At 41.3% G+C, this 25446-nt stretch overlaps 1 protein-coding gene across 1 annotated transcript in view; it reads left to right on the forward strand.

Moving 5' to 3' along the window:
- The first annotated feature begins 207 nt into the window (after positions 1-207).
- Positions 208-25446, forward strand: part of prkdc (protein kinase, DNA-activated, catalytic subunit) — a 32307-nt gene continuing 7068 nt past the window's right edge. The window contains exons 1-67 of the mRNA XM_080514665.1: positions 208-434; positions 1556-1632; positions 1714-1818; positions 1971-2045; positions 2173-2281; positions 2401-2513; positions 2645-2744; positions 2842-2897; positions 2997-3027; positions 3114-3271; positions 3467-3613; positions 3927-4091; positions 4233-4401; positions 4506-4552; positions 4639-4755; positions 5045-5194; positions 5439-5548; positions 5826-5985; positions 6203-6289; positions 6383-6502; positions 6659-6818; positions 6895-7004; positions 7095-7182; positions 7313-7476; positions 7575-7727; positions 7893-8000; positions 8154-8380; positions 8498-8592; positions 8887-8989; positions 9194-9327; positions 9414-9644; positions 9742-9968; positions 10054-10262; positions 10361-10493; positions 10589-10747; positions 11228-11431; positions 11521-11709; positions 11826-11930; positions 12028-12195; positions 12357-12484; positions 12589-12796; positions 13248-13426; positions 13510-13678; positions 13973-14038; positions 14125-14188; positions 17174-17322; positions 17575-17715; positions 17837-17956; positions 18051-18194; positions 18671-18822; positions 19374-19505; positions 19594-19705; positions 20010-20134; positions 20253-20402; positions 20926-21099; positions 21228-21326; positions 21459-21669; positions 22088-22262; positions 22417-22617; positions 22757-22872; positions 22962-23093; positions 23176-23355; positions 23530-23738; positions 23854-23992; positions 24123-24311; positions 24886-25110; positions 25304-25415. Of these exons, the coding sequence (XP_080370791.1) occupies positions 272-434; positions 1556-1632; positions 1714-1818; positions 1971-2045; positions 2173-2281; positions 2401-2513; positions 2645-2744; positions 2842-2897; positions 2997-3027; positions 3114-3271; positions 3467-3613; positions 3927-4091; positions 4233-4401; positions 4506-4552; positions 4639-4755; positions 5045-5194; positions 5439-5548; positions 5826-5985; positions 6203-6289; positions 6383-6502; positions 6659-6818; positions 6895-7004; positions 7095-7182; positions 7313-7476; positions 7575-7727; positions 7893-8000; positions 8154-8380; positions 8498-8592; positions 8887-8989; positions 9194-9327; positions 9414-9644; positions 9742-9968; positions 10054-10262; positions 10361-10493; positions 10589-10747; positions 11228-11431; positions 11521-11709; positions 11826-11930; positions 12028-12195; positions 12357-12484; positions 12589-12796; positions 13248-13426; positions 13510-13678; positions 13973-14038; positions 14125-14188; positions 17174-17322; positions 17575-17715; positions 17837-17956; positions 18051-18194; positions 18671-18822; positions 19374-19505; positions 19594-19705; positions 20010-20134; positions 20253-20402; positions 20926-21099; positions 21228-21326; positions 21459-21669; positions 22088-22262; positions 22417-22617; positions 22757-22872; positions 22962-23093; positions 23176-23355; positions 23530-23738; positions 23854-23992; positions 24123-24311; positions 24886-25110; positions 25304-25415 (9427 nt within the window). The 5' untranslated portion in view covers positions 208-271. The remainder of the gene's footprint in view (positions 435-1555; positions 1633-1713; positions 1819-1970; positions 2046-2172; positions 2282-2400; positions 2514-2644; positions 2745-2841; positions 2898-2996; positions 3028-3113; positions 3272-3466; positions 3614-3926; positions 4092-4232; positions 4402-4505; positions 4553-4638; positions 4756-5044; positions 5195-5438; positions 5549-5825; positions 5986-6202; positions 6290-6382; positions 6503-6658; positions 6819-6894; positions 7005-7094; positions 7183-7312; positions 7477-7574; positions 7728-7892; positions 8001-8153; positions 8381-8497; positions 8593-8886; positions 8990-9193; positions 9328-9413; positions 9645-9741; positions 9969-10053; positions 10263-10360; positions 10494-10588; positions 10748-11227; positions 11432-11520; positions 11710-11825; positions 11931-12027; positions 12196-12356; positions 12485-12588; positions 12797-13247; positions 13427-13509; positions 13679-13972; positions 14039-14124; positions 14189-17173; positions 17323-17574; positions 17716-17836; positions 17957-18050; positions 18195-18670; positions 18823-19373; positions 19506-19593; positions 19706-20009; positions 20135-20252; positions 20403-20925; positions 21100-21227; positions 21327-21458; positions 21670-22087; positions 22263-22416; positions 22618-22756; positions 22873-22961; positions 23094-23175; positions 23356-23529; positions 23739-23853; positions 23993-24122; positions 24312-24885; positions 25111-25303; positions 25416-25446) is intronic.

The raw sequence follows: 25446 nt of genomic DNA on the forward strand, positions 1-25446 counted from the left end.
CTATCTCAAATCCTCTTCTGTATATTATTTTTTTGTTTATTTGTTGATGGTTTTGTTTTAAGTAAATCAAATTCCTTTCAAAAATAACAGTTGTATTGGTCTTTTATTTTGAGAGTCGAGATGCAAGGCTTCCGGTCCCGTCTCTTCCGGGTGTGCGGTCTGAATCCCTCCGCGCTGGGGAGAACTTGACGGGGCATGTTTGTGTTGTTAAAAACAAAAGTGATGGGATATCTGCGATATTTGTGAGACTGTTTAAGTGCGCGCTGCAGCCATGTCTTCACAAAGCAGCGCCGCTGGAGGAATTCACGGTCTCCTGCTGAAACTTCACGAATCACTGGCCGAGGAAGACTCCCGAGCTGCAGCCTTGAAATGTCACGATATCGTGGGAGATCTGGGACATGAGTGCATGTTAATGCCTTCCGAGAATGACCTGGGTGAGACGAGCAAAGTCCATCAGAACGATTGTCTCTTGTTTCTGCAGAAAAAAAAAGCACTCAATTAACAAGCTGCTCATTTCATGTGTAGAGATCGTCTATTGTTTATTGTCCTAAACGAGACACTGCAGATTAAAACACCTCAGAGATGTTTAGGTATTGATAAACTACTTCAGATTTAGCTTTTAATTTTCTATTTCGCTCTTTAAAGTCATGCTTCCAACAAAACTCTGGTGGGAGTGTCCGCTAATGATGAATGAATAAAAGCATTCATGCTTCAAAAAATATTAGAATTAAAATGTATAGTTTAAGCTTGAAAAATAAGCCAGAAGTTAGTTGGATTTTGTACATTTCAGTCTCTTTTGTATTGCCAATCTAATTAAAGTAAGCACAGGATCCCTCCACTTCTTTCAAGCGGGCTCATTCTGTACACAATGGAACACGTGGTCTCTGCTCCATACATTTTTATTTTTGCAATATTTTTATTTTTATAATTTCATATATTTTCCATATTGTTTTGCCATATTTCTATATTTTGCTAATATTAGTTGCTTTTTGTATTTGTAATTTTATATTTTCTTTTAGCATTTTACATTTTTTTTTTAATTTTTCATTATCTATTTTTTGTGCATTTTTTATGTTTTTATCTTTTTTATATTTTCATTTTCTATATTTTAATGTAATACTTATTTCGTGCAATTTTTTATGTTATATAATTTTTGGGGAGGTATGTAATTTTTAATATCTTTAAATTATTTTGTGATATTTTTATAAATCTTTACATTTTTATGTTATTTTTAGTTATTAATTTTCATGATGGTTTCCTCAATTGAGTAACTATCTTCTGTCCTTTTATCAATCATTAGTCTTTTCTGAAAGTGAAGATTTCTTCAAAAACACCTTGTCATATTAATGGATTTTTGTTTCAAACATCCTCAATAATTATATCTTCATTGTTTACTCTTAACAAAAAAACAAACATTTATACCTGTGAAAAGGTTTGGACAGTAACTCACTATGATTTTCAACATTAAGAATTTACTTAATTTACTTATTGTCTGGACTATATCCAGCTTTTACTGCATGTGTTCCAAACATTTGTGATTTTTATCCTCGTCAAGCTTTACAGGCGTCCCTGTTGTTCTCGAAAGACTACGGCCTGCTCAGCTTCCTCAGGAAGTCCCTGCCATCAGATGAGGTAGGTTTTCCTGTAGTGACCAGTCTGCAAAGTGCCCTCATGTTTGGTTATTATTTCAATGACACTTTATCTCTGTTTCAGCTGCGAGATACTCGGGTTCAGATCCTGGGCTTTCTGGATACATTTCTGGATCAAATCTCTCAGCGAGTCAAAGGCTGGGAAACAACCTACGCTACTGACCTCAGAGTAAATTATACATTTTGTTTGTTCATCTTCAAATATTGAGCCGAGTCTGTTTGTCTCAAGTCCAATATTATTGTTTATCTGGAATATAGCCTCTATCAGACTACTACTGTGACTGTACACAATAAGTATTCTTATTTTGTTTATCATTGCAGGATGTGTGTATGGTTGTGTACACAAAGGATAAATTAGCCAAGTGTCGAACTCCAGTGCTGGAACTTCTAATCAAGGTTTGTTTTCGCTAATGTATTACAGTGATCATGCAAGACTTTGATATTTGTGAACACACGCACATTGTGTAACGGCTCCACTTTCACTCACTTTGTCGTCTCCATCCACGTTCTCTCTCCCTCGTAGATTCTGCAGTCAACCAAAGCCTCTGGTGTTGTTGCCGATTTTAGAATTAGTGAAATATTCAACAAATATTACGGTGAGCTTTGTCAGAAGACCAAGTTATCAGATTCAGGTACGTTTGTTTTGTTTTTTTTTAACATTTGAATTAACTTTATCTTCACACTGAGAATGCCTTTGATTAATTGACAGCTGAGTAAATTTCCCTCTGTTTTCCTTTTATTAATTCTACAGTTCTTGGCAAAATCTATGAGTTGCTTGGAGTTCTCGCTGAGGTTCATCCCAGTGAAATGGTCAACAACTCGGATAAACTTTACAAGGCCTGTTTGGGAGAACTTAAAGAGCAGGTTGGTTTGATTTTCAGCACATATGTTCATCAACAGTTGTTTTCTTTCCTCAACCAGCATTTGTTGTCAGGGAAAACAACGTCTTGTATTTGCGTGTGTGCATTCTGTCATTGTTTTGTTTTGTCTTTCAGATGACATCTTCAACCAAGGAGCCGAAGCTTCTTGTTGTTGCTGGATGTTTGAGAGGAATCACAGCTCTCATGGTAAACTTCTCCAAAACTATGGAAGAAGGTGGGAAATTGTGCATTTCATCTGATTTACTTTATGTCAAAACTCACGGATTCAACTTGTGTTTGGATCATTTCAATGGTTTCTTTCTGGCTCGCAGACCCGGCAACATCCAAGGAAATCTTTCAGTATGCCATGAAGGCGATCAGTCCCCAGGTACTTCACTCAGCAGGGACGTTTACAGAATGTTATATCACTTCAGATGCTTGTGCGTGTTGATGTTCGTTCATGCCTGTTGTTTAACTTCTGTTGTAGACGGAAATGACTCGCTACGCAGTCACATTCGGTGAGATCGGCCTATTCTTAAAAAAAACTGAAGTGAACCTCACTAAAAACCACAAACTAACTTGGCTTCCTGTGCTCCTTCAACAGCTGGGCTTAGATTGTTTGCCAAACATGCGTCCCAGTTCAGCAGCTGCCTCATGGACCACTACAGAAGTTTGTTTGACATCATGTGCAAGCTCTGCGGACACATCAACGCTGAAATGAAGAAGACGAGTTACTATGCACTTGAAGCTTTCCTTAAACAGGTAAACAACATCAGAGCTGGAGTTCATCCCAACTGGCTGGTGGAGCCAGGTGACATGCTGGACAGGTCACAAGATAAACACTGAGGGACACACTCGGATTCACACCCGGGGGGACGTATGGGTCACCAGTTGACCTCGCATTGATGTTTTGGGACCGTACTCCTCATGGACAGTGCGTCTTTTGTCATTTTCCAGGTTGCGGCGTTGGTGGCTGACAATATTGAGGAGCACAAAAGCAAGCTCAAGTTCTTCATGCAGAAGTTCTGCGGCATCATTAAGACGATGGACTCGACACACAGGGAACTCTCCATTGCCATACGAGGATATGGATTCTTCGCAGCGGTAGGTTTGCTGCTTGCTTTCTTTCAAGTGTCTTTAAGGCATAATTCAACTTTTTTTTTTCAGCAGGATAAACACAGCAAAGGGAAGGCAGGTTTGAATCCCAGTTGCAGCCGGAAAGGCATCTGGCATAAAAACATAATAGACATTTACTCATGTACATAAAGGTTTTGTCATGTATACATCCTCTTCAGTCCATTTGATTCCTTATATAACTCACCAGACAGTCTTAAGTTTCATCTGTTAGCTTCGGGTCTTTAGTTACTGTGAGGAGATTCAGGAACAAAGTCTAAACTTTTCTCCTTCCTGTCTTTAGCCGTGCAAAAAGGTTTGTCCACAAGATGTGGACTTGATGTATACGGAGCTGATTCAGCGCTGTAAGCAGATGTACCTGACGGAGTCAGATGAGGAGGACGAAAGCTTCTACCAGCTGCCCAGCTTCCTGGACTCTATAGCCAGTGTTCTAATTCACCTGGACAAGGTGATGTCACAATTTACCTGAGCAAGCAAGAAATAAAAAAAAAACATCAACCTAAATCAAATGAGACCCTTTATCTTGTTTTATTTACACATGCAATGATATCTTTTGTAACCAAAGCTTGATTTGTCTTGGTGCTGGCAGATCCCAGAGGTTTACACGCCGATCCTGGAGCGCCTCCTTGTGGTGCAGATTGACAGCTTCCCTCAGTACAGCGAGAGGATGCAGATGTCTTGTTGTCGATCCATCCTGAAGGTGTTGGTGGCCATGGCCTCCAAAGGACCAGTTCTGTGGAGCTTCATCAGCTCCGTGGGTACGTTGACAATCAAACGTTGTCCTTTGAATCTGCTGACGTCTGCGACGAATAATTATCTTTTATTAGTATGAGCTTGCAGTGAATAGTTGTTTCTGTTTCAGTTCACCAGGGTTTGATTCGGGTCTGTTCAAAACCCATCGTGACTGAGGTCAGACTCTGTTTTTTGTTTAATTTTGCACAAACGACATATAACTCAACTTCATGTTTCGTGAAATTGTGTCTTTAATGTCTCAGGATGCCCTAAACCGTACCTCGGACGCTTCTCAAGTTCGCAGTGGAAAGTGGAAAGTTCCATCGAGTGAGAACTACCTTCCTCTGTTCAAAGACCTGCTGGACTGTGATCGGCTGAAGGTGATGTTATGGTTTTAGGTTTCATTTACAGATTTGTTGAAAGTGTCTTAATTATCGAAAATAAGTTCAATATCTGTTCATGTTCCATCCATTTTACTGCTTTTAAATCTTTGTAACTTCATACAATACAATGTTAAACATAATTGAAGCAGATATGACCATGGTTTCATGGTTTTGGTTTGGCATAATACTATGAAAATATCCATTGGTGGGTCAAAAAATGTGACTGAATTAGAAGTTTAATTGAGAATCTTTGCCTTTGTTTCTTCCTCTCTGTCATCTTCTGCAGGATTCTGGATTTTTGGACGGTGCGTTTGAAAGTCAGAATGCTGCCCTCGGCTCTTTGAGTCGTCTCCTGTACGATGAGCTGGTGAAATCGATTCTCCGCATCGTAGAAAAATTGGACCTTTCTCTGGACAAAATAACAACTGGAGAGGAGGTGATGCGTCACTTTGGCCCATAAAGATTCTGACGTTGTCATAAATTTCAACGGTTTTCATAATGAAAATGTTTTACATTTCACCTTCATATGAAAGGTGTTCTGAGCTACTTTGTAAGATAGGGATAGTCCTTCTAATGTAAGTTTAGTCTTCAAAAATATTGACTTTCTTCATATGGGCTTGTTTTTTTTATCATTTTAGTAATTTTGGATATATTCAATATACTTTTCCATTTTTGGTCAGGCTCCAGATGATGCAGCCCACGTCCTGCCCTCCTCTGACCCCACAGCTCATCTTTTGCCCAACAAGATCAAAGATTTCACCGCATTTATCAACCTTGTTGACTTTTGCAGGTAACAAACATTTAACACGAACATCTTCAGATGTCATAGTGAGAACATGTCTGTGTTCGATGTTTCGTAGCTGTGATTCTCCTGTTATTTTACAAATTGGAGTTCAATGGAAGCAACAGTACACTTTTAACAACATCTGTGAGTTTACCAAACAGTATAGTTGAGGGTGTTTGAATATTGCAGATGCCTAGGCTGTTATTGTTTACTCTGGGACATCATAGCTGATGGTAGACAGTGAAAAACCTCGGGTGAAAGTTTTTTTTCTCTACCTCTGCAGTGAGTTGTTGGTGAAAAAGCACCAGGAGTATTTCCAGGCTTGGATGTATCCGCTTAGCCATGAACTCATCCTCCACTCCATACGAAACCCTCTTGTTAGTGGCTTTTACAAGCTTCTGTCTGTCACTATGAAAATTGCCAAGAGAACCAAGTACTACCAGGTAACTGTTTCACTATTTCTAATCTTGGCTAATGTGTTTTGACTTTTTCATTCAATCATGTACCAGAAATTTAAAATGTTGTTTTCAACATGCCAAGTTGAACTGAATGGATTTGATCAGCGTGTTTTCATTATTGAATTGGTTTCTAAATTGGTGGAATCGAGCATGAACAAACTCGATGAATAGAAATAAACTCCACGTATCTATTTTAAAACAGGGGGTTGGCCTGAGGAGCAGCACCTCCCCACGCACTGACACAGTGAAAAGTGCTTGTTTTGCTCTCTTCGCTAAGTTTGGAAAAGAGGTACGTTCTCATTTTGTTGTAAACTTGCACTGAATTTAACTTCACTGAATAATTGCAATATGTGATGTGATTTTTTTTTTTTTTTCCCACTAGGTATGCGTCAGGATGAAGCAGTACAAAGACGAGCTGCTGGCATCCTGCTTGACATTCGTCCTCTCGCTGCACCACAACATCGTAGCTCTGGACATAAAGGCCTACTGTCCTGCTCTGGAGGTGGGAATATTGTCATTCATTCACCAATACTTGCAATCTGACACGAATATGTTGTAAATTCATTCTCTATTGTGTAATGTTACATTTCCTAATGGGAAATCTTTTCCACCTGGCTTCTAAAACCTCTCTTGTGTTCGGGGTTGTGATGGGTCATAGACGGCTCTGAAGTTGGGTTTGAGCCATGTTCCTTTGGCCAACGCAGCCCTGGATGCTCTTGAGGACTGGTCCTCTCACATTCCTCCAGAGACCATGCAGCCCTGCTACTCAAGCATCCTTCCTCTTCTGGACGGATACCTGAAAACCACCTCCACTGACAGTAAGGCAAACGACGGCTCACCCTGTAGCTGAATTAGAAATGCTCTCACTTCATGATTTGGTGTCGTTTTCTTCAGATAAAGACGAGAGCAGCTGGGAGGTGATGTCTTCTGTGTCTTCAAGAACTGGCCGAGGCTACAGCCGGGTGATGACGAGGCTCCTCAAGAAGTCCAACCAACTTGTTGTGGTGATGGATGTTACGTAATCCCTTATTTCCGAGCGAAAACCAGATACAGTATCTGTTGATAATCACACATTTTATTTCGTCCGGTTCCAGGAAGATGCTCCTCTTGTCAAGGTGCGGCTCAGGGTGGTGAAGCTGCTAGGTCATCTGGGAGGAAAGCTGAACAGAAACCTTGTGACTGGTAAAAAAAAAAAAAAGAAAGAAAGAGTGTTTGCAGAACACTTGAAGTGGGATGTTTGGAGATCACAGTGCCTGCTAGTATCTACGTTGGTCATGGATGTTGATCACATTGCTTCCGTTTTGACGTTTAGTGGTCTCATCTGAAGAAATGATGAAGAAGTTTGTCGCCTGGGACTCGGAGAAGAGACTCAGCTTTGCCGTGCCATTCAAAGACATGAAGCCAGTCATTTTCCTGGACCCATTTCTGCCTCGTGTCAGTGAACTGGCTCTGTCAACAAGCGACAGACAAACCAAGGTTTGTCATCACATCTATTCTCACCAACCTCATCAGGTTTACAAATGGACTCCTGAAGAGTCACAACTCTCTGATTGTTTTCCATGTCTCTGGTGTAGGTGGCAGCATGTGAGCTCCTCCATAGTTTGGTGGTCTACATGGTTGGCAAGAGTGCTCAGATGGCTGAAGGGGACAAGAGTTTACCGCCGATGTACAAGTTGCACAAAAGGCTTTTCCCTGTGCTGCTGCATCTGGCCTGCGACGTTGATCAAGTAAGTGCACTGCATCACCCCGAGTTCAATTCCCTCCGGTCTGGAAATGTCCCAAACTGGCACGTGATACAGATACATATAGTAGAGATCCTCATACTTAGTAAAGTGCTCTGATGCAATCACATTTTGTGTATGGTATAATTGCCTTTTTAATCTAATTTCCAGGTTACCAGGCAGCTCTTTGAACCTCTGGTTATGCAGCTGATTCACTGGTTCACAAACAACAAGAAGTTTGAAAGCCAAGATACTGTAGCTGTGCTCGAGGCCATTCTGGTAAGTGTGTGTATTTTATCATGTAGATTTCATTGAGAACTTCTATCAATAAATGTTATTTGACTCCATCCATTTTTGTCCTACTGAACCGTGCACACTTTCACACAATTGCTTAATTGAGTGTTTAAGCCACTCTTGGCTGCGTTTGATTAGGACGGCGTTGTCGACCCAATGGACAGCACTCTGAGAGATTTCTGTGGCCGCTGCATTGAAGAGTTTGTCAAGTGGTCGATCAAACAGACCACCCCCAAGCAGCAAGAGAAGAGCCCCACCAACATGAAATCATTGTTCAAGCGCATCTACAGCCTGGCTCTTCATCCCAACGGGTTCAAAAGACTCGGGGCGGCCTTAGCATTCAACAGTATTTACAGACAATTCAGGTATGGTGGCTTTACTGATTTGCAACTATCTTCAAAGTTTTAGCAATTAAATGTCATTGCCAATAATGAATTGCATCTCTAATATTGTCTTAATCTTTCTGTAACGTGCCTCTCCAGGGAGGAAAATGCTTTGGTGGAACAGTTTGTCTTTGAGGTTCTTGTCATATTTATTGAAAGCCTGGCTCTTGCACATGCAGACGAACGATCTCTTGGTAATAATTTTACACTTTGCCTTAAAAGACTGCATATTCGCAATAATTGTTAGGCTCTTCTTGTCTTAAAAGCTTCATCTGAAATGTATAAACTTTAGACTAACAGGAAATGTTTGGAAATCCTTTTCTCAGTAACATTGCTTTTTAAGTAAGTAAGTAAGTAAGTAACATTATTAAGATTAGTGTTTTGTATGTATAAGTTTGAGGTGTTGCATGCACTTATTAGAATATATAAAGTTCATTGCGAATTACAAACTATTTTTTAGGCTTTTCTTTGTTCTCCTCCATGCCTAGGTACATTGCAGCAGTGTCGCAGTGCCATCGATCATATAAAAAGAATAATCATACACAAAGCTCCCACTCTGAATCAGCACAGTGCTCAGAGACGCATCCCAAGGTTAGTGCATCTGATCACTCTGCAGCCTGCTCATACTGGCTGTGAAAACACTTTACCTGAAGTCATCCGGTTTTCTGTCAGTGGCTCCCGATAAAGATTTAAACCCAAGTGTGGTTTGATTACTAGGAAATACCTTCAACCATCACCTATGCACCTAATGTCAATCAGTTAAGAATGAACAGGTATTTTTTTTTCTACTTCCAGGGGATTTCCACCTGATGAGAAGCTTTGCCTGTCAGATGTGATTTCATGGCTTCTGGAACAATGCGGGCGTCCACAGGCTGAGTGTCGCCACAAATGCATGGAGCTCCTCTATCAGTTCATCCCCCTGCTTCCAGGTGACAGCCTTGGCTTTGTTTTACAGCCATCTCGTGGTGTGCCTGCTGTGACTCTGAGTAACCTCCAGGACATGTGTGTGACTTAGGAAAGAAATCTCCACCTCAGTGGCTGGATGGCATGTTGAAGGATCATGGTACAGGCTTCCTGGTGTCACGATTTGAGGGCGGAGGTCTCCTCTCTCAGCCCACTCTCAGGGAGCTGACGGGACCATTCACTGTCAGAGCCACTCTCCAGTGGATGGACCTCCTGCTGGCTGTTCTTGACTGTTACAACACCTTCATCAACTTACACATCATGAAGCCTCACTTTCTTCTCAGTGAGTCTCCATACCGGCTTGTCTGACTTTCTTTTTGGGAATTCTGTATGAATTGCGGTAATCATTAAATACTCTCCTCTTTTTATTTCTTCCAAAGGCTTAAAAGAGGAATCGAGCTTTCTGAAAGCTGTCCATTTCTTTCTGACCGAGCTGGCAACTCATGACCTGGCCTCAGCAGAGAGCTGCTTCCGTCTGGGTGAGAGGACGTCTCACTTCAGCCCAAGAGAGATGGAACAGTACAACTACAGCAAGTGTACCATCATTGTTCGCTTGCTGGAGTTTGCCTCAATGATTCTTGTGAAAGGAGATCAGGAGCTATGGAAGGTACACTGCAGAATTTGTGCATTCTTCAGTTCAAAGTTTAATCTTTTTATTAATTGTGTCATGATTTTTTTTTTTTTTTCCACAGTTTCTTGAAAAAGACATTTTTTGCTCCATTTTCTTTGAGTTGACTGCGATGGTGGTATGTCAGCCGTCCGCTGCCGGCTTTAACATGGCAGATGTGGAGGTCATAAAGAACCTCCCGGACGTGTGTGTTCCTCTGCTCAAAGCTCTTCTGGCTTCACCTTACCGTAACCACTTGGAAGGCAGCCTACAAATGAAGATCTCACGTAAAAAGTGAGTGACTTCTCCCATTTAATGTGAAGGAACATGCCACATGCAATAACAAAGCTTATGATAATAACTTTTCTGATTGTCTTCAATGACCATCATAGCGTGGAGGAGTTGTGTGCCATAGACCTGTACAGTTCCAGCATGCTCAGACAACAAGACCAGATGGAAATGGTTCTGGCTTCATGCAAACAGATTCAAAAAGCTGGTTTCCTCAGCTCCATTCTGCACAGCCAGGTAAAAACCAAGAATCCTAAATAGGTCTAATATTTTTTCTGTTGGCTAAGCACATGTATCAAATGTACGTTTTGTACTTATTACCGTTGTTGCAGGATTCATCCTATTCCAGATCACTTGGGTCCCAACTGCTGCAGGCTGTGTATAAAGGCATAGCACCAGGAGAGGAAAGGAAAGCACTTCCGTCCTTGGATGTAAACACCAAGAGAGTCGCAGATGGCCTGCTTCAGCTCGCCTTTTCTCTCAATCAGCAGGTCAGTACAACCGTTCCTTAAGGTGTTTATACACTGTTTAGATTTTGGCTGATCCCAGGCAAAACATATCACTGAAGGCTTAATGCAAACAATAAAAATTATATTGTTATTGTTGCATATTAACATACGTTGCTGCAGTCAAACTTGCTATCATTCACAAGCATTTTGAATTCCATACTGCATAGTTTGGCAAGTAATAAAGTTAGATGATTGCTGGAATTGCACCATATCTCAGAGCCTTTAAATAAGGCAGACCAACATAGTTTCCAAATATAGCGATTCAGGGAACAAAAATGTTCCACAATTGAAAGAAAGTCAACAGGAGTTTGTCTTTAAATGTTGTAGAAATAAATGCATTTCAAAGGAGAAATGGTCAATTTCAGAATATCGGTACATTTGCATAAAATATGTTTAGATATTGATCAGATTCAACTGTAGGTAATGTCATGCTTCCCACTGTTTCTGATTATTTTTCTGTAGAGTGAACAGCTGGTGGACTTGCTCTTGAACACCATCATGCTTTCTGTGCCCATATCTGGAAGTCAGAGCCGCAACTTTTTGACCTTCTCGCATGGCGAGTACTTCTACAGCCTCTTCCAGTCCACCATCAACACCGAGCTGCTGCGGAGCCTGAATTCCACTGTGCCTCACCTCATGAAGGCCTCATCTAAAAACCCCAGCATGGTACTTCACATTTTTTTAGTTAATTAAAAAAAAAAAAAAATCCTGATATTAGGTGGTGCAGCTTAATGGGAAGATGATGGTTTTTCCAGGTGAGCGTGCTGCTGAACGGCATGCTGGATCACAGCTTCAGGGAGCGTTCAATGAGGAAGACCCAGGGGAAGCAGCTGGTTGAAGAGGTGCTCAGACGATGGATGAGTCTGCAGTCTTGGTGGGAGGGAAGCTCTTCCACTCCAGAGAGCAAAACTGCTACTCTCATGCTGCTGTCCAAACTCCTGCAGGTACACCATGAAGGAAATGATTGCTGGCCGACGAAGACAACTTGGACCACAATGAATTGCATTTGCGTCGAGTCGTTTCTCTGTCCTATGTTGATTCATTTCTGCTGCCTCATCAGATTGACTCTTCAGTCTGCTCCGACATCAGCCATGAAGCGTTCAAACCGGTGTTCTCTACGTTCACTATGCTTCTGGTTGACATGACTCTTCCTTTGAATTTCAAGGTATTGCTTACTTCCACATGATCGGTGTGTTTTGACTATTTTAAGTTACTGTACAAAATAAGTGTTTCCCTTTTCTGTGCGATCCCTCATGCTTCAGAGCCAGGCCCTGTTGGTGTTGCCCTTCTTCACAACCCTCCCCGAGGAGCCTCTTGCTGAGCTGCAGCGAGCCCTCGACGCCCTGGTGGCTTCACACTTTCCCATGCAGTCTGACGAGTTTGCTAAAGGCTCTCTGCACCGCAACAACTACATGGACTGCATCCGGAAGGTAAAAACAAGCCTACAAAGACCGAAGAAGAGGAAAAATAGACCATTCAAATCATCTAATTTAGAGAAATTAACAATTGTTTGATTTCGCTGTGTAAGCCTGGTTTCCCTCTGTATTTGCTGCGGTGTTTCAACTCCAAAGTTTGCATTTCTGTGTCTCAGCTGCTGGACGCTCTGGAGCTTTCTCAGAGTCCGCTGCTGCTCAGACTCCTGGCAGGGATTCTGTGTCGGGACAATAAACACATCATGGAGGAGCAATTCCAAACCTGCTTTCAAAGAATTGCAAAGCGGTGGGGTACAAGTTTGTTTCTAGATGAAAAGAAGTACTCACACTTCCTGTGGAGGCTCTTTCAATCTGTCCTCCTCTGTTGTTATTTTGTATGTGTGTCTTTAGGTCAAATGGCGAGCGGCAGCTTCAGCTCCTGTGTACCGTGTACGACGTGATTCAAAAAGGAGATGTGCCTGTGAGCTCAATGCTTCAGGCCATGATGGAGCGGGTTCTGCTGCCTCTGGCTTCTCACTGCAGCGTCTCGGCCCTGACCGACTTCTTCGTGGCAAATGTCTTTGACATAATCACGCTGCTGCTCAATCGCTTCACCAAGGTCTGCCTCTGAGCTTCAATGAGTCATATTCGGCTCATAATCTTTTTTAAAGTTAAACAAAACTTTATCATCAAAGAAGTAGAATTATCAAAAAGTTCTTAATTATTTCTACACCAAAATTTCCTTTAATTTCATTTGTGATAATTATGGCCTCCAATAAAATAAAGAAAATACAACTGGATAAATCTCTGTAATCATTTCATTACTTAGAAGTCCACATTATTGAGTATAAAACACAATTCTTTAAATATTTTTGTTTACAATAATTTTCAAATATAGGAAAGATTTGCCATTTGAATGAACTCACAGTAAAAATTCCTCTCAAACAGTCAATCATACAGCTTTACATTTCACATCCTGGTATATTTGCATATTTAATGTTTTTATTTTAAATATTTCTTAGTTTTTTTCTATTGTATTGTGATTTTATATATTAATGTATGGATTTCAGTCAAACGAGGAAGCATTTAAGGTCCAGTTGCTGAAGAAGAGTGGCTTCTACAAGCTGATGGAGCTCCTCTATTCACGGCTCCCCAAAGAAGAGGTGTACTCCAAAGAATCCAGAATCAACCGAGCTTACTGCCGCTCCGACAAAACGGAGGGAAACGAGATGTCCAAGACATTGATGAAGTAGATTTTTGACCGTTTGATTATCAACTTCATTCCTTTTCTGTTCCACAGATAAACGATTGTCTTTGTTTGTTATCCGTCAGGTCGTGTTTTGAAGCCTTCACGGAGAACATGGCGGGTGAGACTCAGCTCCTCGAGCTCAGGCGACAGTTTCACTGCGCAGCGTACGTCTGCGCCATCGCAGTCATCAGCTGCAGCTTCAATGAGCCCAAATTCTACCAAGGCTTCCTCTTCAGCGAGAAGCCAGAGAAGGTACTCCTATTTTTACGTTGATACACAACTGCAGAGTTTTAGCACATTTTGAGCCAATAATTTGAGCCTTTTTATCATATATGTTGATTATATTATGTTTGATGAATGTGTTTCCAAAGCTGAGCCTCATTTGGGGCCCAGGCATTTCCTACTGAGATTGTCAAATTTAGATCATTTGAATCCATGAAAGACACAAAAAGCCTCCACTGTAATGAATGTTTTGGTCTTTAGTGATTGTTTTACGAGATTTCGTGGAGTTAAGAGGTTGGTAACTGCTGTTTTGTGCCTTTTCAGAATCAGTTTATACTTGAAAACATCATTGATGTTGAAAGGATCTACACATTTCCAATTGAAATTGAGGTAAAGTTTTGTATATTGGGTTGTTTTTTTTTTTGCAGTATGTCTTGGGTTTTAGCCATGATTTGTGAGTTTATTTTTCATCGTAGGTCCCTCTTGAGAGAAAGAAGAAATATGTCATGATTCGGAAAGAAGCGAGCGAGGAGAGTGGAGGTATTCCACTGCTGTGCTTTTAAAGTGTCATTGAGTTTAAAACTTTACTTAATTGCATAAGCTATCTTATGCAATTAAGTAAAGTTAATTGCATAAGCTATCTTATGCAAATTTTTTTTTTTTTTTTAATGTCACCAGTTTTAAGCAGCAGGAGGCCCCGATCAGAACGGTGAGGAAACGCTACATAACTTCTGAGGTGGCTGATAATTTTATAAAGATTTTAGAGAATATCCCAGCTGAGGTTTTACCCGCTCCATGTGATTTTATTGTTGACGATTTTAACAGTAAATTAAAGTCAACTCTAGACCTGGTGGCTCCAATTACTACAAGAATCCTTAATAAATCCAAACCACCAGCACCATGGAAAAACAGGGAAACTCACCAATACAAAATAAACTGCAGGATTTCCGAACGGAGGTGGAGAAAATCAAAACTTATGGTTCATTATCACATTTTCCGGGCCCACCTCAAAGCCTACAATAGAATAGTCAGACACTCAAGATTTTCATATTTCTCAAAACTCATCAGTGACAACAAAAATAACCCCAAACTCCTCTTCTCCACCTTCGACTTTTTAACAAACACCAATTTTAATAAAAACTCGCTCCCCTTTCCCTCCTTTTGCGAGGATTATGCCCACCACCTCAGAAGCAAAATAAATGACATCAGATCCAGTCTTTTACCTTTACAAACTGTACCTTTTAACTCACCTGGACTGGTGTCTTCACCAGAGGAATCACTGGACTGTTTTGCTCTGGTTGATGCAGGAACACTTGGTCGAGTTTTCTCCCAAGTGAAACCAACAACCTGCCTTTTAGATCCGATTCCTACCTCACTTTTTAAGTCATTTTATGGGTTCTTTGAGGAACAGCTTTTATACATGGTCAACTGCTCTCTTCAGACGGGTGTTTTCCCCGCCGCCTTTAAAACGGCGGTGGTGAGGCCCCTTCTGAAGAAGAGCAGTCTAGACCCCAAGGTTCTTAATAACTATCGCCCTGTATCCAACTTACCATTTTTTAGCAAAATTTTAGAAAAAATAGTTTTTAATCAACTAAATACATTTTTACTTACTAATAACATTTTAGAGAAGCATCAATCTGGTTTTAGGAAGAACCACAGCACAGAGACGGCCCTTTTAAAGATTTTAAATGACATCAGGCACAATCAAGACTCCCAACAACTCACAGTCTTGATTTTATTGGATCTTAGCGCTGCTTTCGACACTATTGATCATTGCATTTTACTTGACAGACTTAGAAATCTGGTCGGCATCTCTGGTAATGTTTTTAATTGGTTCAGTTCTTATCTCACAGATCGACGCTTCTTTGTAAGTTTGGATACACGTTCCTCAGGTACCCATGAAATCCACTATGGGGTTCCCCAGGGGTCGATCTTAGGCCCAATCCTTTTTAATTTATACATGCTGCCACTAGGGGATGTCATCAGGAGACACGGTGTCAGCTTCCACAGCTATGCTGACGACACACAGCTGTATGTGGCCGTGTCTCCTGATGACACAAGGCCGATTGATGCCCTTTTTAACTGTATTTTAGATATCAAGTCATGGATGGCAGCAAATTTCCTCCAGCTCAACCAGGACAAGACAGAGATTTTAGTTGTAGGTCCTGAACACCAGAGAGAGAAACTTTTACCAAAACTGCTAGATTTTAACTCATCTTCATTTATAAAGAACCTGGGCGTAACTTTTGACTCTGAGCTTAATTTTATCTCACACATCAAAAATGTCACAAAGACTGGTTTTTATCATCTGAAGAATATAGCCAGAGTCCGCCCATTTCTCTCTCAGGCAAACGCGGAGGTGCTAATGCATGCTTTTATCTCTTGTCGAATTGACTATTGTAACGCCCTGCTCTCTGGTCTCCCCAAGAAAACTTTAGCACCACTACAACTCCTACAAAACTCTGCCGCACGAGTGCTGACAAGGACCAGAGGGCGGGCCCACATCACGCCTATTTTAAAATCGCTGCATTGGCTCCCCGTTCGCTTCAGGATCGATTTTAAGGTTCTTTTACTAGTTTTTAAGTGTCTTAATGGTTTTGCACCCTCTTATTTATCCGAACTACTTTTATCATATCAACCCTCGCGGGCCCTGAGGTCCTCCGGCACCGGCCTTTTAATTGTCCCTCAAACGAGGACCAAGACTCACGGGGAGGCTGCGTTCAGCTCCTATGGCCCCCGTTTGTGGAACAGCCTGCCGGGGAACCTCAGGGCTGCAGAGTCCATTGAGGTTTTTAAAAAAGGGTTAAAAACTCACCTTTTTAATCAGGCTTTTAACTGATTTTATACATGTATGTGTGTATATAGTTATGTATTTGATCAATGTATTTATCTACTTCTATTTATTTATTTCAGATAATTATCTAATTTTCTTTTTTATCTCCAGTGGTTCCTCTAGGGGGCGCTACACTGGTGGTGGCCGGTTTTTGCCGCTGGTGGAGCCGTCCCATGGGTTTCCCTGCCCGGGCACCTGGCAGGTCCCCCGCGTATGCGGTGGGATTGGCTTGTCTGCCCGGTTGGGGGGGGATCTGTGGGGCGGCGCCCCCTGTGGTCGGAAGTTGTGCCGCCCCCAGTGTGGACGGCCCAAATATGTCCCTTTCCTCACCTTAGTCCTCGGTGTCCTGCCATGTCTCCATATCACTCGGCATGTCTTCACCTATGATGTGTGTCTGCATGTGTGCGTGTGTGTTTCACCTGCTTTTTATTCATCTATTTTATCTTTGCACTGTTTTTAATTTTTGTGGAAGCACTTTGTGTTGCTTAATGTATAAAAAGTGCTATAGAAATAAAGATTATTATTATTATTATATTATCTTCACCTCAATTTTATTTGTTTTTATTCTGAGATTAGACTTGTAACCACGAGGCAATACAGCAGACAGAGATGATAGTTCTTAAGATATATCAATCAGTCCAGAGATCTGTGCGTGCAAAGTCTTACAATCATTATTTGTGCGGTTTCTACAGAACTTCCAGTGTATCTGTCCTCCCAGTCCTACATGGCCGACAGCAGCCTGAGTGAAGAGATGAGCCAGTTTGATTTCTCCACAGGAGTCCAAAGCTTTTCCTTCAGCTCCCAAAACCCAGAAGGACGAAAACGGCCTGCCGCTAAAAGAGTCAGTCTGAGTTCTCAAAAATTTTCACTGTAGGGTGTTTGTCAATATTTTTGGCAAAAACATTTCAAAACACCCCCAAAGAAATATCGTAATCAGTCTTGTAATGCCTTTTTTTACCACAAGATTGTGCAGGAACTGCAGGAATTCTGAAATTTGACAAACTGCTGCCACCCAGTGTAGAATAGATGCATCACTTATAACTTCTGTATTACTGGTACATTTAAAATACGACGATCTGATGTGACCATGTAGGTGACAGAGGAGACGAATCCTTCCCAGGATGCGATGGTGGACCTTGAAATGGATGAGCTTAACCAGCATGAATGCATGACGAGCATGACGGCTCTGATTGGACACATGCAGAGGAACAACATAACCCCTAAAGTGGAACCGGTTAGTAGCAAAAATCAAAGCATGTATTTCCTTATATTCACTTGTTTTGACAAATTTTGTATGCAAGTACGTAAAAACGTGTAGCAAAAAAAAACATGATCATTTCTCTTCTTTGGTACAGGAAAATGTACCAAGTGAGCTCCCTCCCTGGATGAAATTTCTAAATGGAAAACTGGCAAATCCAGCCACACCTCTGAATATTAGACTGTTCATCTCAAAGCTGGTCATCAACACAGAGGAGGTGGATGAGTTTCCACTAAATTCATTTTCGTCTCCAGTTTATGGAACTCAAACGGTTTACTTTTTACTTGATTTCTGGTTTTGTGTCTTTCTAGGTGTTTCGGCCGTATGCGAAACACTGGCTTGGGCCCCTGCTCCAGCTCGTGGTTTCTGGTAACAATGGCGGCGAGGGGATCCATTACATGGTGGTGGAGGTTGTGGTCACACTGCTGTCATGGACAAGCCAGGCCAGCCCCAAAGTTAGTCAATCTTCCATTACATTTTAACATGACAACACTTAAGTAACGACTATTCCATATGTATCCCTTTGTATCAGTGTAAAGAAGTACTGCACATTATGAAAGAGTTTAAATCTGATTACATTTTTTTTTTTTTACCAAATCTGAACAAGTTGACTTTGGAGGGAAAATGTTTTATTTTTTTCAAAATGTTTCTGCTTCAAAATACAGTGAAGTGATGAAAAACCCACATTCTTTATTTGCAGTTTATATTTGTCTTTAATTGTTCTGCAATTAAGAATCCAAGAAATAACTCAACCCTGCACTTTTTTGGCTAAACAAACGAAAGAGCTGATGTCTGTGTGACTAAGTGTAAAATATATTTTCATTTTGCAGAATGATTTTTCCAAATTTACAATAGTTGGGGAAGATTTTTTTCCTTTAAGTCAAGTTAAATTTCGGTCTTTTGTAATGGACATTTTTTTTGTTAATCTCAGGGTAACCCCAGAGACGAGGTCCTTGCAAATCGACTGTTGGAGTTCCTGATGAGGCACAGCTTTCACTCTAAGAGGGCCGTTTTCCGCCACAACCTGGAGATCATTCGCACCCTGGTGGAGTGTTGGAAGGATAGCCTGCATGTGCCTTACAGGTATGACCGGCAGATTTCACAAAGTTTCACTACAAATGGCACTTGTGGCTCATAAAAAAGTTTCAAATCGCTTAAAACAATATAATTGCAGGTCTGACTTATTGCGTGATCTCTTTAGTCCAGTGTAGTTTATTTGTATTATTGTGTCATACTCAATATAAAGGAGCCAAAATGAACTTAAAAGTTACATAAAGGTACATAAAACATAATTTACACAAACACAACTTTCATTATTGACTTTACATGTTCTTTATCAACTTTCTTGTAAACACACACATCTAAGTCATTCTCTGAAGGTGAGTGTGGAATTGAAGTGCCAGAGATGGACACAACTGAGACACAGGCATAAACTTTCACAAACATGTTACAAAAATGTAAAACACACATAAAAATAGAAACTAAGAATTTGAGGTTTCTACTAATCTACAAATGCTAGAAACAATTGGGTAAAATACCAGCATCAGATTTTTTTTTTTGCTTGTTTTAACAGTGGACTCTTGGAGGAAATAAAGCGTTGCTTCATCACATTGTCTTTTTTTCTGCATTTACAGCCTGATATACGATCGATTTAGTGGCACTGACCCAAACAGCAAAGACAACTCGGTGGGACTTCAGCTGCTGGGAATCATCCTCGCCAACAATCTCCCCGCTCACGACGTCTCCTGTGGAATTGACTATGACAAGTAAAATGAATAGTGTTTTAATGTTCTTTCATAATTCTACATATGCGACATGCTGCTGTTTTCCAAGCCGTTGTGTGTGTTTTTCCAGGTACATCCAGTCTCTCTGCAACAGTGTGACGTTTGTGCGGTATAAAGAAGTTTACTCAGCTGCAGCAGAAATTATTGGCCTCATCTTGAAGAACACAGCTGAAGTCGACAATGTATGACTTTTCTCTTTCAATTACGACTGCATGACATTTATATTCAGGTCTGAGAAAAGCTGAAGTCAGCTTGGTAGCACTAAGATCACAAGTGGAAAGAAATTTACATTTTCACATGTTATCTAAGTGAACCCATTATTGCAATCAAACAAGTGTCACAAAAATCTGCAATATGAGCACAGGCTTGCAATTTTTCCCCACAACAAACACACAAACACTCCTAAATGGAAGTCATCGCTCGGACGAGGAGGGATGAGTATAAGAATGGATATAACCGTGTGTTCATTTTTCTTTGATGTTTTAGCAACGTGAAAAACTTCTCAACCTCGCTGCAACTAAGATAACAGATCTGAAGACAAAAAACCTGGATGACAAGTTCATTATTTGCCTCAGCAAAGTGTCAAAGCACTTTCCCCCATTCATGGATCGGTGAGAGCTTATTTTACTCGATTACATCTTGATAAAAAAAAAAAATATGATTCTTTATCCAGAACAATATAATGTTTCACTACTGCTGCTTTTTAACATTTCTTTACTCACTTTCCAGATTTGTCAATTATGTCTTCTACCTCCTGCCGAAGTTACACGGGATCCTAAAGTTTAACTGCTTGGAGTGTGTGCTGAGCCGGGCTGATGTCATCCCTGACATCTTTCTGCACCTAAAAACCACAAACTTCATTCAAACGATTGGCCACAAGTGAGTCCTTCTTCTACTCCTAGTGTGTTTTATAGCTCACACACTGTGTATAGTAAATGATTAAATGTGCCAGTGATACATCGAGTTATGCACTCTTAAAAGTTCCTGACTATGACCAGTGTCATCAAGAACCATCCTTATTGTGAAGAACAGCGGCTGCTGGATGTGGTAGTGTGTCATCCACAGAAATTCCGGGGTTCATTTTACCGGATGTTTGGTACATCGTGTCTGAAGAGTTCCTGGAAAACCTGTGTGCAAGTGTACTAAGAACAAAGAATCCTGTTTGAAAGTGTCGCCAAATACTGTTCATTTACTTTGCATTATGTTCATTGAATTAAAAAATGCCATTGACAATCAACTGCCTCATTTTTGTACTGCAATCACTGCAGAACCAGAATTATTAATCCGGACTTAGATTCTGCTTGAAGTCACCCAAATAGACGTGTTTTAATTAGCTTCTGAGCTGTTATTCATCAACACTATTTTCTGTGTTGATCCACGTCTCTGTTTGTGACTCTTTCAGGGATGAAGGGATCCAGAAGGTCTGTCTGGAAATCATCCATAAGATCCTCGCTCGACTGACACCACCTGAGCTCCAGCAGTTCCTGGGACCTGTGGGCGCCTTCATCTCTCATCCGTCACCAGTTTGCAGGGAGAGGATGTACGACATCCTCATGTGGATCCAGGATAACTACAGGTTAGAGCTTTTTTATTTTGTATATTTATTTATTTTTATATTCAGTAGTGCGTCTCAATCTTTAAGCTTCTATATTGTTTTAGTTTATGGAGCATTACTCTAACTATATTGAAAAAAAATGTCTCCAGTGATGAAGAGAGCATGGAAGACAATACTTCAGTGGAGATTTTGAATGCAGCGAAGGAGACTTTGCTTCAGGGACTGTCAGAAGAAAACCAAGGCCTTCAGTAAGCGTCAACCGTTTCTTGCTTCACTGGACATACTTGCTGTTTTATCTCACATGTATGGTTTGGGGTTTTGTAATTCCTTATATACCACGTCATCTCCGTTATATCTTGTCTTTTATTTCACCTGTTCAGGCTTTATGTTCGCAACTTTTGGAGTCAAGAGAAGCGCCTCCCCACTGCCACCCTCGAGCGAATGTTGATGGTGCTCCGATCTCTGTACTCTTGCCAAATAGAGAAATGCTTTTTAAGCCTGGCGACCAATCTGCTGCTTGAAATGACCAGCCAGAGTCCCGACTTCAGCCGAAGCATGTTTGAATACGCTCTGTCAGAGTGTACCTTCCAGGTGAGCACGTGTGGCTTCTTCTGGGCTGCTTTAATTTTTATATCAGAAATGAGCTTACACCAAGTGTCAAGGAGTTTCCTCGGCTGCTATTTCAGTTCAGAAGACAAAGTATCAACATTAAAGATATCGCTTTAAATTATTATTTAATATGGCTTAGGTCTGGTCAAGTGTAATCCTGAGCCATTTACTTATTCATCTGTAGTTTTGGACCCTTTAGAAATGGGGGGGGGGGGGGGGGGGGGGTGTTTATACTGAGCGTTCTTCTATCGCCCCTCTCCACATTTATGCATCTCCACTGCATGTAATTAACTCGGTGTGTGTCTCCCTCTCATGTAATCTGTGTTTCAATTGGTGTCATATAAACAAAGCCACATTGACCTGAGCTTGAATTGTTGATGACATTTCCTCACGTCCACAGGATTATGTGATTGATTCCAACTGGCGCTTCCGGAGCACAGTCATGACCCCTATGTTTGTTGAAACCCAAACCTCTCTCGGCTCGGAGAGTGTGGCAGCGACTCAGTCTGGAGCCATGAAGGGGAAACTCAGAGCCACGCAGACTACCTTGGAGTTCTCCCAAACCCAAGTACCGGGTAACATTACAGTCTTGAAGAGATACTTCATATAGAAACAAAACAAAATGAATCGTCTGAAATTGACAATTTTCTGTATTTAACATCCCAGATTTACCCAATCACCAGTGGATTACAACAAAATATACATGAATGTTTGTATATATTTTCCTAGGTCGGCGCACTGCATACAACTGGCTCACAGGTGGCAGTGTGGACACCCTTGCAGAGTACACCCCTGGCTCTGAGTCTCTGTCCTCACTGATGGTGTTTGAGAAGAAATCAGAAAGGCAAACAACAAGGAGGCCAGTTGGTGAAGGCTTCGGCCTGAGGCGCCTGACTGCTTCAACAGAGGAGGTGGACAGTCGCACCAGAGGTCAGTCTTTTGAAGAGACACCTACCTGCTGTAAAATGAAAAAAAATCTTTATTCTAGACTGTTCTATGCCCACATTCAGAGGGAAACGGGCGACGTGAGGGAAGCAATCTAAATGTAAATTATATTTTACGTTAACAGCAGAAAACGAGCGGCGCAGCAATATCCTGCGACTGAGACGCAGGTTTCTGAAGGATCGGGAAAAAGTCAGCTTGAGTTTCGCAAAGAAAGAGATCCAACATCAGAGGCAGAAAAAGGTACCCTTCGGGTTGGATTCTCAACAGGGTTTTTAAATACTGAAAATCAATGCAAGTGTCTCTTAACTACAGATAATTTTTCTTTACAGGAAGATAAAGCCGATCAGAGGCTGAGGAAAGAGGCTCAGGTGACTTTGTATCGTAGCTACCGTGTGGGAGACTTCCCAGACATTCAGATCCCACACAGTAATCTCATTGCCCCTCTTCAAGCATTAGCACAAGTGAGTCTGCAGTCATTGTAAACATCCTAAAGGACGAACCTTGTTTATTGAATCTTTTTTCAATGTTTTTTTTCCAACCCAGAGAGATCCCATTTTAGCCAAACAGCTGTTCAGCTCACTGTTTGCCGGTATCCTCCAAGAGATGGACAAACAACAGACTCGAGAGGAGTGTGGGAGAATTAAAGAGGAGCTGCGGTCCAACATGAATGCTTTCCTTAGCAAGAGCACAATCTGCTTCCCTCCATTCATAGCATGTGTGCAGGTAAACAACTGTTTTCAGTCACCCAGCAAAGCATGGGAAATTGCACCATTACAGTGTCAATGCGAATATTTACGTACAGGGAATTGTTCGTTTGATTTTACATTCAGAGATGACTTGTACTCAAATATCATTATCTCTACTTGTAAATTAACAATCAGGTGGTCTTTTTCTTAGGATATGTGCTACCAGCATAAAGATCTTCTGCAGATAAGTCCAGATGCCATCAGCTCCACTTGCCTTATGAGTCTCCAGCAGCCATCAGGCATCCTGCTCCTGGAGGAGGGCTTGTTGCACGCCTCCGTCTCCGATGAACGCCCTGCCAAACGAGCACGAGTACACAAAGAAATACCTCCAGACACCAATAAATGGATCCATCTTGCGAGGTTATTACAATGTTTAGATGTTGACCTTTTCAGTTTGGCGATTAAAATACAACTTTTTGGACCTGATATATTTTTGGCAAATGTTACTAAATGCTGCTGTTTGTTTGTTTTTCAGACTTTACAGATCTCTGGAGGATTTTGATGATGTGCGTGGCATCTTTGGTGGTAAAGTCGGGACCAAGCCAATTACTTGTGCCGCACTTCAAGCTGAAGCCAACACTGATTTTGCGGAAGCTGTGAAGCTTTACAACGAGGTATGACGTTGTGGATCACTGCCATTACAGATACCTGAGAAGAAATTGAGTTTCATAAAATGGCAGTAAATGAAATGAGCATCATGCTTCAGTAGCAGCGTTTGGGACTGATTGTCCTTCATTCTGACAGGCTCTAAACACTGAAAGCTGGAGTGACGGTGAGCCTACGGAATCTGAGAAAGACTTTTGGGATCGAGCTGCTCTGGAGGCCTACGACCATCTAACCGAGTGGAAGTCCCTCCAGTACTGTGCCCTCTTAAACATCGATGAAAACTCACCACCCGACCTGGATAATATGTGGTCAAATCCTGTGTACCAGGTAACGGAGGAGAAAGTCACACAACTCACGTTTTTCTTAGTTTTCAAAAGAAACATTATTTATGCCTCAACTGTCTCCTCTTCAGAGTTACTTATCATGGGATTAATGTTATGATCTTTTCACATATCTGGGGAAATTGGTTGCTTACCAGTTGGCAGACTTTCACCTGAATTTGATGAAAAAGTCAGCTTCACACAATTTGGCAGATAAATACCGTTGTCATTCATAGATGCAAAACACATGGATGAAATTGAGATTGTAGAGTCATAATGATCAATATACATTTCTTGTAAGCGACATGGGCTAGGCTAATGAAGTCTGGTTGTTTCTCTTAAACTGCAATGAAGTTTGTTTATTGCAGATTACATCAAGAAATACTACCAAAAAAAAACACTAATTACTTTTTTCTCAAAACAATGTACAACCCCTAGCAATGTTTCTAGATCATAAACTATTTGCAATCAATTGTCACAGGAAATCATTCTTCAACATCATGTATGTCTACTTGTAATACCAACTATGTGAATTTGTGTTTGATGGCTTGCCTTACTTGAGTCTCCTACATGTGTGCCAGGAAATGTACCTGCAGCACATGATTCGCAGCATGTTGAAGCAGCTGCAGCTTGGTGAGGGGGAGCAAGCTCTTCTCAGCTTCATCGACAGAGCCATGATGGTGGAGGAGCGCAAAAAGCTGCTGGAAAGTCAATACAGCCAGGAGCTGAGCTTACTCTACATCCTGCAGGAGGACTACGACCGGGCCAAATACTACACCAAATACGCCGTGCAGCTCTTCATGGAGGTCTGCTTGAACAGTGTTTTGTTAGGATTTCACTCACCCTCTTCATTTAACATTTATCTAGATCATTATTAATGGAGTTTTGAAAGGCATTAATGTGCAAAAGAATGCAAGAGCAATGTGCAATTGAGGCAAATGCAGAAAAGGATCATTGGAGATCTGTGACAGCCTCTTTTCCTCTGTCTGCTGGCTACAGAGTTACTCCAGTGTGGACACACTGCTGACTCAGAGTCGACTGACCATCCTGCAGTCAGTGCAGTCATTAACAGAGATCCAGGACTTCCTGCGGTTCATTAAAGGCGACGATGGTGTGTGAAACCTCTCAAGCTTTCAATATAC

This window comes from Blennius ocellaris, assembly GCF_963422515.1.
Source record: "Blennius ocellaris genome assembly, chromosome: 19".
In the NCBI taxonomy this organism is placed as follows: domain Eukaryota; kingdom Metazoa; phylum Chordata; class Actinopteri; order Blenniiformes; family Blenniidae; genus Blennius; species Blennius ocellaris.